At 38.9% G+C, this 13,841-nt stretch overlaps 1 protein-coding gene across 1 annotated transcript; it reads left to right on the plus strand.

Annotated features, from left to right (window-relative positions):
- The first annotated feature begins 571 nt into the window (after positions 1–571).
- Positions 572–4,336, plus strand: rplp2a (ribosomal protein, large P2a). Its single transcript, XM_088338993.1, has 5 exons — positions 572–590; positions 2,139–2,262; positions 3,915–3,963; positions 4,023–4,118; positions 4,210–4,336. Exons 2-5 carry the CDS (start codon positions 2,140–2,142, stop codon positions 4,284–4,286), a joined length of 345 nt encoding a protein of 114 aa, XP_088195119.1. The 5' UTR covers positions 572–590; position 2,139; the 3' UTR covers positions 4,287–4,336.
- Positions 4,337–13,841: the final 9,505 nt, after the last annotated feature.

Genomic DNA, 13,841 nt, shown 5'->3' on the forward strand with positions numbered 1-13,841 from the left:
AGGAATTTCAATAAAACAAAAGTTATTATTACACCCGTTACTTATACATATATATGTATACTTCTGTTTTGTGTCAATGTCAATTAAAGCTATTCAACATTTGAAGACAACCTCATTTACCATATTTAAAATCATCATATATATATATATATATATATATATATATATATATATATATATATATATATATATATATATATATATATATATACCATTTAAATACAGAACAGACCAACATTTTGCCATTACTGTATATCAAATGATAATTGCACATGCGCGGTGCATTCTTTTAGCAACAAGGAAGTGATGTGAACCATAGACGTTGACGTCATGACTGACGTCTAAACGGACCAATTGAGTCTCAGACTTCTACACTCACGCATATTGACCGCGCCCATTCCTCCTTCACTCTCTTCCGGACTTCCTAGCGTGACCTACGTTTCGTGTCTCTTTAGACTTAAAGTAAGTCAAAACACCGTCATTTGTCTCGCCTACCTCGAGTATAGCTTTAAAAGCGTTTGACACCCATATATAACGTGTATTTAATTTTCGGTCAAAGGTTCTATCTCGGGCGTAAACCTGACTTTAAGGTATTCCATAAATGGAGGACAGAGGACCATCTGCCGCCATACTGCCAGACTACCGTCTTTTTATTTATATATTTATTTATTTTTAACGAAACTAAATATTTAGCACAATATCAATTTATGAAGCGAAGACCGGAGTGAATATTTCACTCGTGCCTAAAAATAAACAATTGGCTTCAAAGCTATATTGGTACAGGCTGATGGCGTTTTGCCTAATGGGTAGGGTTATTATAACTTGATTACTTTCAATTACTTTTGGATTACTCCAATACCAAATATGCTAATAAAAGACAAAATAAACTAAATATGAATACAATTATGACTAACAACACGTGGTAAGCTTTCTCTCCTGGCTTTGATCTCATTGATCTCAGGCAAAACTAACATAAAATGCGACAGAAACAAAATGAAAATAAATCCAAACAGCTTGCCGACATAATTTTTGCCGTTCCATGTGTTCCGTTACTCCCCAAGCCTGCACAAAATGTAGTCATTTTATTCATATTGAGTTTCTTTTGTCTTTTGTTAGCATATTTGGTATTGGAGTAATCCAAAAGTAATTGAAAGTCATCCAGTTAAAGTAACCCTACCCAACCCTGCTAATGGGTATCCAGTCACTGTGTCCGTTTTCATAGACAGAAATTATAATCATTTGGTTCCGAACCATACATGTACTTTAGTTTACGAAAAATGCATTTTTAAATTAAATTTAAAAAACCCCAAAATCAAGCAATTGTAATTTTTTTAGTTAAGCTGGTGCTCTTATTTCAAATACAAAGGCAAGGTTCAAACTCTTCCATTGCATCGTTAAACAAAGAGTGCCATCTAGAGGAATCAATGCATATAGAATAGAATATACCTCTATTGTTATTGTTACAAAATATGTTGAACCTATTGTGACAACGAAATTGGACGTGGCACTCCCAAGTTCACATTTCACAGTGAGGATAAAGGAAAACAAAGAAGATAAAGGAAAAAAAGAAGATAATGGTTATAATTTACACAAGAAAGTGTGGGCTTGTAGGATGTTACATATAGTTGGCATCGTAAGGGTTTGTGCAATATGTATTTGGTGCAAAAATAGTCATCATAGTGCAAAAAAATAGTCAACATTGTGCAAGGTGAGCAGTAAACATAGTGCAGTCAACATTGTGCAAGAAACATAGACATGAGTACCATTTTACGTTCGTATGAGGTAGTGTGTTTGCAAGAGTTTTTCATTTTTTGTGCGGTGTGTGTTTAGGGTGGTAATGGCTCTGGGAAAGAAACTGTCTCTGAGTCTGTTTGTTTTTGTTTTGTGAGAGTTTTCAGTTTTTTGTGCGGTGTGTGTTTGGGGTGTTTTTTAACAGACAAAAGTACTGTATAAAGGTTTTTCTTTTACAAACTACTGCCTTGTCAATGAAAGGACTGCTTAACCAAACAGACTACAGAAAACAATGCAAACCTGTAAAGTCGTTAATCTGCGTGCACCCCGTTACAGAGAGTTTTTTTTTTTTTTTTTGGGGGGGGGGAAACCTCTGCAAAATTAATGTATATACGTATTTTTGACAGAATGCGTTACGTGGCCGCTTACCTGTTGGCTGTGCTTGGTGGGAACTCCAGCCCCGCAGCCAAGGACATCAAGGCCATTTTGGGCAGCGTAGGAATCGAGGCCGATGACGAACGCTTAAACAAGGTATGAAAATAACGCTTTAGAACAATAAATTAATACAGTTTTTTTCCCTGGCAAATATTGCAAGATGTTTTTCAAAATAATGTGAAAAGGGAGGCAGTGGGATAAGGTCAAATTTGTTTTATAATCTTTCATTGATTTAATGATCCCTTAACTGATACTTACAAACTTCCGTCTAAAATTGTAATTTCTGATTTACCGTAAATTCAGGACTATTGAGCGCACCTGATTATAAGCCACACCCACCACATTTTAAGACGAAAACCGATTTTGTACGTACACAAGCCGCACCTGTATATAAGCCATATGTTCCCACACCAGCTCAGTAGCCTAGATGGTAGTGTGCCCGCTTTGAGACTGGGAGGTCGCTGGTTCGCGCCTCGGCCGAGACATACCTAATTGGTATAATGGCGGCGCCCTCTGTTGGCTGCGGCTGCATCGACTCGCTACAACGGGTCAGGTGTATCGACATTTCGTTCTGTGTACATTGTTACAAAGAATGACAATACAAAGGAAATTATTATTATTATTATTATTAAAAAATGTAACACAAACACCAAATTCACCCAAACCCGACTTTAAGTCCCGCAATTGAAACTGAATGTCCTTCATTAAAGTACACAGTCCAAAAATCACAGTCGGCAAAATGAACGGAAAATGATACAGGTACTTAAGGTTTGATGCAGACCTGCAGAGTTCGGGTCCCGTTGAAAGTAATCCAAAGAAAAAAGTGTATATTTCCAAAGGTAAGAGTGGGAAAAATATATATCCACTATTGTCCGCCGCGTCCACAAACAAGTCTCGCCTTTACTCCACTTCCCGTCGGCCCCCGTTTGTTTCGCCCCTTCTTTTTGATTCGCCCGTGCAAAACATCAGAATAAGTCTCTAAAATAAGTGCATTACAAAAATATACAGTTGCAAATACATATTATACATGGTTACACATATTTACAAAGAAAGACGGTACACAGAGAGTTTTCAAAGCTTTAATAATAATAATATAACTTTCATCCGGTGCCTGTGACAGGGCAGTTAATGGTAGCAACACGCTCGCAACACAGTAAACGGGTCTGTTAAAAAAACATACCGTACTTGTAAAAATCACGGTAAACCGTCTTCATCTTCCTCCTTAGAACTGAAGCCATCAAAGTCGTCTTCCTCAGTGTCGGAAAGAAACTTTGTCATATAGACGTCGTCCCACGCTCCCGCAGCCGGACTCGCGCTGTCACTGTCGCTTGAACTCTAATCCACTCCTGATTCTGTGCCCTCTCCGTCACGCAGCAGACCGTCTTTTCGTAACCCGTTTGTGATGGTGGATTTTTTGATGTGCCTTTCTTTTTGCATTTTGCATGATGAGGGTATGTTTACGCTAATTTAATTTGTGCACAAGCCAAGAAGTTGCAGTCTTCTTCGGCGCATATATTCCACCGGTCTAAATCTTACCTTTTGTACTCGAGCGCCGCTGGCGGCCGTTAGAAAAATTACATCAATTGGCCGCATCACTGAACAAGCCGCTGGGTTGAACGTTTGGGGAAAAAAGTAGCGGCTTATAGTCCGGAATTTACGGTAAACGATATATACTCAAGTTCTATTGAAGGGTATAAACCATTTGTAAGAAAATGCCTTTTTGGAACAAGAGCTTTGTTCCTTTGCAGGTCATTAGTGAACTGCAAGGGAAAAACATCAATGAAGTCATGAATTCAGGTAACTTTACTGTGGATTTATGATGCTTTGGCAGATATTACTTAATCTTTCAATTGCAGGCCTCTCTAAGTTAGCCTCTGTACCAGCTGGTGGCGCTGTGGCAGCTCCTGCTGCAGCAAGTGGTGCCACTAGCGCAGGGCCTGCACCTGCTGCTGGTATGTGTCCGCTACTGCTTGGCTTGTTTGTATGTTGAATTATTTCAAGCAAACTGACTCAAATGATGCAACTTAAACAATTGTTTTTCAGCGGAAGAGAAAAAGGAGGAGAAGAAGGAAGAATCTGAAGAGTCGGACGAAGACATGGGCTTCGGACTCTTTGATTAACCTGCCTTTAGTTCTGAAAAGCAATAAAAAAGTAAAAGGTTTACACAGCATATAGTGTTATAGACCATTTTATTTTGTTCTCTCACACAATTAACAGCGATGAAGCTGTCATCGTTTCAAGCTGTATTACCTTACTTCTTATTTAGTGCTTTTTTAATATACATAATTTAGCACAACTTAAATATCTTTATATACAAAAATAATTTCTGAAAACAGCTCCTATATCTATTAAAATATGCATTATTTATCCAACTGATATTGGGCACATCTTACCTTCAGCGCGATGCAAATTAGCTGAAGCTACGGCAAGCGCTGAAGCCCATAAAGTGCCAAACGAAAAAGACAGTCGCAGACGCCCATGACTTAACAATTGAATGAGGTACCGGAATATTAACAGTAATAAAACAAAAACTTAGATTTGGTGAGAATTCAAAAAAACATTCAAAACAATCAAATTTCAACTCTGTTACACCTGCCCACTACCCGAAGATAGCTGGGATGGGCTCCAGCACCCCCGCGACCCTACTGAGGATAAGCGGTACATAAAATGGATGGATGTTGTTTTAGTGACATTTTCTTACCATTTCTTCACTGATGTACAGGACTGTCTCAGAAAATTAGAATATTGTGATAAAGTTCTTTATTTTCTGTAATGCAATTAAAAAAACAAAAAGGTCATACATTCTGGATTCATTACACATCAACTGAACTATTTCAAGCCTTTTATTATTTGAATATTGCTGATTTTGGCTTACAGCTGAAAAAAACTCAAAAATCCTATCTCAAAATATTAGAATACTTCCTCAGACCAAGTAAAAAAATAATTTTATAACAGCAAAACTAAATCAAACATTTGAAAATGTCCATTGATGCACTCAGTACTTGGTTGGGAATCCTTTTGCACGGATTACTGCATCAATCCGGCGTGGCATGGAGGCAATCAGCCTGTGGCATTGCTGAGGTGTTATTGATGCCCAGGATGCTTCGATAGCGGCCTTCAGCTCATTTGCATTTGTAGGTCTGGTGTCTTTCATCTTCTTCTTAACTATACCCTACAAATTCTCGATGGGGTTCAGGTCAGGGGAATTAGCAGGCCAATCAAGGACAGTGATGCCATGGTCAGTGCACCAGTTACTGGTGGTTTTGGCACTGTGGGCAGGTGCCAGATCATGCTGGAAAATGAAATCCTCATCTCCATAGAGCTTTTCAGCAGATGGAAGCATGTAGTGCTCTAAAATCTCTTGGTACACAGTTGCATTTACTCTGGACTTGATGAAACACAGTGGACCAACACCAGCAGCTGACATGGCTCCCCAAACCATTGCTGACTGTGGGAACTTCACACTGGATTTCAAGCAACTTGGATTTTGCTCCTCTCCAGCCTTTCTCCAGACTCTGGCGCCTTGACTTCCAAATGAAATGCAAAACTTGCTTTCGTCTGAAAAGAGGACTTTGGACCACTCTGCAACTGTCCAGTGCTTCTTCTCCATAGCCCAAGTCAGACGCTTCTTCCGTTGTCTTGAGTTCAGAAGTGGCTTGACCATGGGAATACGGCTATTGTAGCCCATTTCCCGGACACGTCTGTGAACTGTGGCTTTTGATACCTGGACTCCAGCTTCAGCCCACTGTCTTTGAAGCTCCCCCAAATTCTGGAAGCGGCTCTTCTTCACAATTTTGTTAAGGCTGCGGTCATCTCTCTTGGTTGTGCAGCGTTTCCGGCCACATTTTTCCCTTCCAACAGACTTTTTGTGGATATGCTTTGAAACTGCACTCTGTGAACAGCCTGCTCTTTGAGAAATTTCTTTTTGTGTCTTACCCTCCATCAGGAGGGTATCAATGATGGTCCTCTGGACAGCAGTCAGATCAGCAGTCTTCCCCATACTTGTGATTTAGTTTACTAAACCAAGCTGAGTGTTTTTAAGGCTCAGGAAACCCTCGCAAGGTGTTTCGAGTTAATTAGATGATTCAGGTGATTAGTTGAATAGCCTACTTGTATACTTTTTCATGATATTCTAATATTTTGAGATAGGATTTTTGAGTTTTCTTCAGCTGTAAGCCAAATTCAGCAATATTCAAATAATAAAAGGCTTGAAATAGTTCAGTTGATGTGTAATGAATCCAGAATGTATGACATTTTTGTTTTTTTAATTGCATTACAGAAAATAAAGAACTCACAATATTCTAATTTTCTGAGACAGTCCTGTAGCTCTCATCTCTCCCCTGGACATGATTAAAAGCTAGCGGTCAACAATCGTCTGTTAGTCTAAATTTTACACATGTTTACTATTTGCCTAATCTGTTTAGTTGGCGAAGGGATAAAAATGCAATTACTGCAGTAACAAGCACACAACACGGAAGGCTCTTAGGTGTAGTACCGATATGATCCTGTGAGTTGTAGTGAAGTGCCGCTTGTGGAAATGCTTCCCTACTTGGCAGTCCTCTTAGATCCGTGTAACTTCGGTATTTTTATTTCCTCTGCAGAAACCAATGACCAGGGTTGGGTAGGGTTACTTTAACTGGATTACTTTCGATTACTTTTGGATTACTCCAATACCAAATATGCTAATAAAAGACAAAAGAAACTAAATATGAATAAAATGACTAAATTTTGTGCAGGTTTGGGGAGTAACGGAACACATGGAACGGCAAAAATGATGTTGGCAAGCTGTTTGGATTTATTTTCATTTTGTTTCTGTTGCATTTTATGTTAGTTTTGCCGGAGATCAAAGCCAGGAGAGAAAGCTTACCACGTGTTGTGAGTCATCATTTTCTTCATATTTAGTTTATTTTGTCTTTTAATAGCATATTTGGTATTGGAGTAATCCAAAAGTAATCAAGTTAAAGTAACCCAACCCTGCCAATGACAATAATACACGGGTCTAAAAAATTAATAGGAGAGACCCTGGATAGCATTTATGTGATTCCCAAAAAAGTTAGAAAACTCAAAACGTCTGACGAAACCAATGCTTCTGAATTATTTTCTGTTGCACCACCCAGAAGAGGAAGAGACCTTCTGGCCAAACAGACAAAGCAAGAGATAATAGAAAGGTATGAAAACACACTGCTGTGCAGGGGGAGTTGAGAGACGAGGAGGGCAGAGCCATCATTCAATCAGCCTGAATTAAAGACGCTGGTAAAATTCAATGAAGTCTTAGAATTTGTGGAGATCACCCAGAAAAAGTGTTGACAGGTCGGGCTATTGCTCATTTTTCACTGATTGTAAAAAGCAGATGTCATCGGATCAGTCTTTCAAAAAAAAACACTGCTGAGGACCAGTAATCGGAGTGGAGAGGTGTTGTGAAAGGATAGTGGATTATGGACGCGTTCTTTAGGATGGGCTGGGCACCCGTATGATGCGGCAGGGGTAAACCAGTGAAAGCTGTCGGGCCCTGCTGTTGAACAAAAGAGTGTGTTGTGTCACCCTGACCCGAGTGACATGGCCGCTTTCTCGTGTCTCGTTTCATCTGGAGCGACGAAAGCATGACTAGCTTGGGTGCCGAGGTGCCTAACTTGTTTGGGCAATTGGGTTGGTCATGGTCCAAAAATTTTTGGGAGTGTTTTTTGTTATTTTTTTTCCCTTTTATTTTCTTTGTTATTGTATGTGTTTGTCTTGCTGTCGGTCACCCCTCTTGAGGGATATGACCTAGGTAGATAGATAGATAGATAGATGATTTATAAAACGGATGCGAGGCCCAAATAAGAAGTTGACCTACAAGCCAAAAGGTAACCTGACGGAATGTTTAAACATTTAAAAATTATGTATTTAGCCCAGTGAACCCACCAAAAAGCTAAGAAATAATACAATCAGAAAATCAATACGGCAACATTGCTAAAATTCGCTCTACGCTGTCTCAGTCTGATGCGGATATTATAATTCATACTACGTTTGTTACCTCCCGTCTCGATTATTGTAATGCACTACTCTCCGGTCTCTCGAAGTCCACAATCAAGAGTCTTCAGCTGGTACAAAATGCCGCAGCGAGGCTTTTAACTAGGACAAAAAAGTCCGATCACATCACGCCGGTTTTGGCTAACCTGCATTGGCTCCCTGTTAGCCTAAGATGTGATTTCAAGGTTCTCTTGGTAGTATACAAAATCATGCATGGACTTGCTCCCTCATATCTTTCAGATTTAATTTTCCCCTATGTTCCGGTCCGGAGCCTTCGCTCTGAAAATGCTGGTCTACTAGTGATCCCAAGAGCCAAGAAGAGATCCGCAAGTTCGAGAGCGTTCTCCATCCGGGCCCCGGTGCTGTGGAATGCTCTTCCCCCTGAGCTCAGATCAGCAACCTCAGTGGAAAAACATACTTCTATAGCATATGAATAACCTATATTTTATGTTGACAATATCTGTGTATTATTTGTTATTGCAACATCCATTGCAGCCTGGTCATCCTGGAAGGGGCATGACCACATGTGCAGTCCCTCTCAAGGTTTCTTCATTTTCCTCATGTTGAGGTTTTTGAGTTTTTCCTTGCCCTCATGTTGGTTCCAGATCAGGGGATGGTGTAATAATAGTCTGTGGTTTGCAATAATCTGTGGTCTGTGCAGCCCTTTGAGACTCTTTGTGATTAAGGGCTATACAAATAAACTTGACTCGACCTATGGCTGTCGGTAATCTTTTATTTTGTATCTAGTTCAAAGGGCATAGTCCCAGTTCCATTACATAAACACTAAATAAAAGGAGCCGCTATTATTCAGACACCACCAGGTCTATTGTTTAACTAAAAGTCGCCTAAAAGCATAAAAAAATTGAATTCATTAAAATGCAAAGATAAATAACATGCGGTGAGGTGACAACAAATACAAAATTCCCAGCATTAACACATTAATGAATCAAGATCTTCTTGGGCCGAGGAAAACCTTCTCAGGGGCTGCAAATGGCCCACGGGCCTTGTCTTTAAAATGCGATTTTAACTATTGTACTATCTTTAGTTGGGTAACCATAGTGCTTTTCACAGGTTATTGCGCCATAGCGTTATCTCCGACCACGGTATGGCGTCACACTATTTTTCCCAACTTCCACTTTTGCTCTTCAAGTTCCTTTCAAGGAAACTTCTACATCTTGTTGCTTTAATCCACATATACTAATAATAAAGCAGTATTATTCACAAAATAAATTTATAGTATAATATGCTTTATTTTTACCCATTACAGCACAGGTGACAAACAGCCGGCCCGCGGGCCAGATTAGGCCCGCTAAGGGATTGAATCCGGCCCGCGAGACAACACTCAAAGAAGCGCAAGAGAAAAACGAGCTGCAGGTTGAAATACGTCAACTTGATGTTGCCAAAGCCAGGCGCCTTGAACAAAGACACTGTAATTGTATTTCTTTTTCACTCTCTCTCTCTATCTCTCTCTCTCTCTTTTCCACCCCTTTTCTCCCACTCTCTGTGTCTCTTTCTCTCTCTGTGTCTTTTTAACTTCTTTTGCTCTAACTTCCTTTTTTCCTTTTCTCTTTCTCTCTTCCTACCCTTCGCACTTTCTTTTCTCTTTTCTCTCCTTCTGTCTTTCTATTCCTTCTTGGATTTCTTTATTCCTCTACCTTTCTTTTCCCCCTCTCTCACGACTTTGTATCTCTTTTGTTTCTCACGCTCTCTCTCTTTCTTTGTCCCGTCCTCTCTCCTTTTCCCTCCCCCTTTCTCTTATTTATTTATCCCTCTTTTTCTTTCTCTTTAATCTGCTCGTCCGGCCCCACGACAGAATGTTTGTTCTATCGTGTGGCCCCCGAGTTAAAATGAGTTTGACACCCCTGTTTTTCAGTAAACCTTAACTAATGTAAACTTTCAATTTTTTGTTTATCCTAGGCAACTTTAAAGTCAAGCAACACAGAATCCCTGGAAAACACGACACAACAAATTATACATTAAAAACATGTACTTCTCAGCGCAACAGATAAACTATGAAATACAAGAATAAACTTTTTTCTTTTACATAAGAGATACAAAATGAAACACATGATCCCTTAAAATACATGAAATTATATTAAAAAAGAGAAAATCCAAAACAATTTTAGTTTTTTATACAGTCAACAAATTTAAAGTCAACAACATATAATCCCTTAAAAATGCAAAGCAACCAAATTAAAAATCTACAGTGCTATAAACAAAATTTAAAATACAGGAACTTTTAACTTTAAATACGCAATAATATGGATAAATCTGTGTAAAACGCAAAATAATCACCAGTCTCTGCTTAAGATTAGTATTGAGAAACCCATTTTACTCGGGCCACACGATAGAACAAACATTCTCTTAGAACAAACATTCTCCGGACTAGTAGATTAGAGAGAAAGAACAAAGAAAGAAAGAAAAAAGAGAAAGAGGGAGAGACAAAGAGCAAGTGTGGGACAAGGAAAGGGAGAAAGAGAAAAAAAGAGAACAGAAGAAACACAAAGGATAGAAAAAGAAATAGTGAGAGAGGGGGGAAGGAAGAAAGAAAGAAATCCAAAGAGAAATAGAAAGAGAAGAATAATAATTAATAATAATAATAATAATTTCCTTTGTATTGTCATTCTTTGTAACAATGTACACAGAACGAAATGTCGATACACCTGACCCGTTGTAGCGAGCCGATGCAGCCGCAGCCAACAGAGGGCGCCGCCATTTTACCAATGTTATAAGTCTTAGGTATGACTCGGCCGAGGCGCGAACCAGCGACCTCCCAGTCTCAAAGCGGGCGCCCTAAGAGATAAGAGAATGAGAGAAAGGGAGAAGGGGAAAGCAAGAGAGAGAAAGAAAGAGTGACAAGAGAGAGAAAAGGAAAAAAGGAAGGAAGAGGGAGAGAGAGACAGACAGAGAGTGGGAGAAAAGGGGTGGAAAAGAGAGAGAGAGAGTGTTTGATAGATAACATCCAGTGCTGTCCAATTCAGATGTATCAACTGAGGGCTTGATTTGTAGTTGAAAAAGTTTAAATATTGTGAGTACCTTGTAAATATTGAATAAAGTGCTATCAAACCCCCCATATTTCTCCTGTTATGTATTATCTGAATAATCTTGGCAAAAATATTGACTAAAATATCCACCACACCATCACCTACCACGATTTGGAAGAATAATTCCACCAAGATTACTGAGATGATAGTTTTTATGGTTAAGGATCTGGTTCTGCTTATCTCCTTCTCGTTCCTCTTTTAGTTTATGAAGATAGGCACTGACCTTGGTAAAAGTTTGCATTTGGTGAAGGAAAATGATCTGGCAAGCCAGGGAAAGACCACTTGCTTGCCTAATAATAAAAATAACTATTATCTATATACCGTAGCCATATCCCCCTAGTGGGAGGTGGCTATTGTTAGGAAATAAACTATTAAATTGTATCGTTTACCAAATTGTTCGAATTAGGTATCTGACTCCATTAACCAAACTTAGCCATCATTCACCTAACAATGCATGCTCGTTTCTTTTTGTGAAAAGACGTACAAGAGACCTGCATTTCCACATGGGGGCAGATTTATTTTCTTAAATAGTTTAAGTAAGTGAACGCCATCGAATTAGCCGAATTAGTGTCTCTCTCATTCTCCTTCGATCTTCTCCGATCTACCCACGTCTTTTCACAAGCTGGCGTGCCGAATCCTCCCGTCGCGATGTTTGTCCTTGAGCGTCTGTCCTTCTCCCATCAGCACTCACAGGAATTCTGTTATCAAAATACGTCTGATGCATTCCAGACTGCCTAACCTTTTAATGTACCTTGAAGAAAATCAGTCAGTGAATCTCTCTACAAACTGAGTACATGTACTTACTTTGTAGTTAATTTTATAATATCCTTTATAGTAAAAGGTATAAAATCCTTCAATATAGAGTTAAGAACACACTCAAATTCACCAAAAATTCATTCCAATTCCCTCTCCCAACTTGACACCAAACATTAAGCCCACAGCACAATATGTGGTGAGTTGCTGTGCCTGCAACCCTCATCAGCAGAGAGGCCCAACAGCACACACTGGTTTACCCCCTCCACAGTGTATGCATCAATATCAGATATTCTATTTGCCATTCACCTCTATCCTTAGCACACATTCTCGCATCCGTTAAATTAACCAAGCTCACATCCAGAGCATTGTTCCCTCTAAACTCTGTGTGTGCGCAATTGCGCACTACCCAGAGCTTTTCCACGCAAAAGAAAATCTAGCCAGCTCACAAAAATCATGGTTCAAAATTGCTAATTAAGAAGCGAATTAATTCAAAGTTACAGTGCATGAAGGTAAAAATAGAAGGGTTCCCCTGACGTTGTGATCTAAATGCGGTATTTTTAAGTCAAAGTCGAAGTAGAAGGAAGTTGAATAAAGTCAGTAGAGTTTTTCGAGAACCGGCTTCTTCGGCTCGGCTCATTAAAATGAACCGACTCTTTTGGGTCCTAAACGGCTCTTCAGGTTGTTTTTGCTTCTTTCATTTCTATATGACCAAATAGTATGTAAAATTGTGTACAAATGACTTAAAGGAAGGGGGAATCGAACAAAAAAGAAAAAAATACCAAAATGAAAAAGTAGTGAAAAGCTGAGAAAAAAACGAAACAAAAGGAGGGAAAAAGAGAAAAAAAGAGCAGGAAAAATTCCGAAAAAAAAGCCAGAAGAAAGGAAAGAAGCAAATCAAGGGAAAAAAGGTCATAAAGAACAAAAAAGCAAGAAAAAAGTAACAGCTCGGAAAAAATAAACACAATGAGATTTTTTTAAAAAAGGAATTTAAAAAAAAGGAGAAATAAACGGAAAAAGAGGAAAAGGTTTGTGTTGCATTCAAATAATTTCTAAAGACATCAAGTTAATCTTGTTGCCAACATTGTACTTCCACTAAAATAATGTGATTAAATACAGTTGTGTATCGTGCAACCGACTCAATAAGCCCCCAAAAATGTTAGTATTATGCGACAAAAGATACCAGGAAAAAAAAGAAATGGAAATCTTGTGAAAGAATTTAAAAAAAATGAGATTTGTAGGCCGTAAAACCTTTGCAATAATACATAAGTCAATTCATTCAAAAGAGAAAAATCATTTTGCATTGCCGGAAATTCAGCAAAATGTAACTTGATGTCAGGTTTTGGACATGTTTGATAATGAATTATCTTGCCACACTTGGGATTATGGTGGCTCACTGTTGTTTCAAGCGTTGCTCACCGACTTTGTGTAAAAGCTCAGACCCGTGGAAAATTACAGGGAACATTGATCCAGAGAATCACTCCATCCATCCAACTATATTTGGGCCTTCCTCTCATTCTATATCCCACCACTTCTGCACAACATATTCTTTTAGTCAAAATACCTTCATTCATTCTTTCCATACATACAAACCATCTCAGTTCCTTTAATAATAGTGATAATTAACTCTGCCCATTTTACTGAAACTACCCTATTTTTCTAGAAAATATCTTATTACAAACAGTCAATCAAATTGTCCATGCACAGAAAAAAATAGCATCTCGTGAGACCAGTCAATAAGCGTTCCTGGTCGAGAACCGTCAGAATTTTCTTCCTCCTTGCTTGTGACATGCTGCCACATTCCATTTCTCTATTACACACTCACCAAATAAGGTGCGGCCACACTGCGTGTTACATAATCCGACGCCA

The sequence above is a fragment of the Urocampus carinirostris genome, chromosome 6 (genome assembly GCF_059441175.1).
Source record: "Urocampus carinirostris isolate Australia breed hairy pipefish chromosome 6, RoL_Ucar_1.0, whole genome shotgun sequence".
In the NCBI taxonomy this organism is placed as follows: Eukaryota; Metazoa; Chordata; class Actinopteri; order Syngnathiformes; family Syngnathidae; genus Urocampus; species Urocampus carinirostris.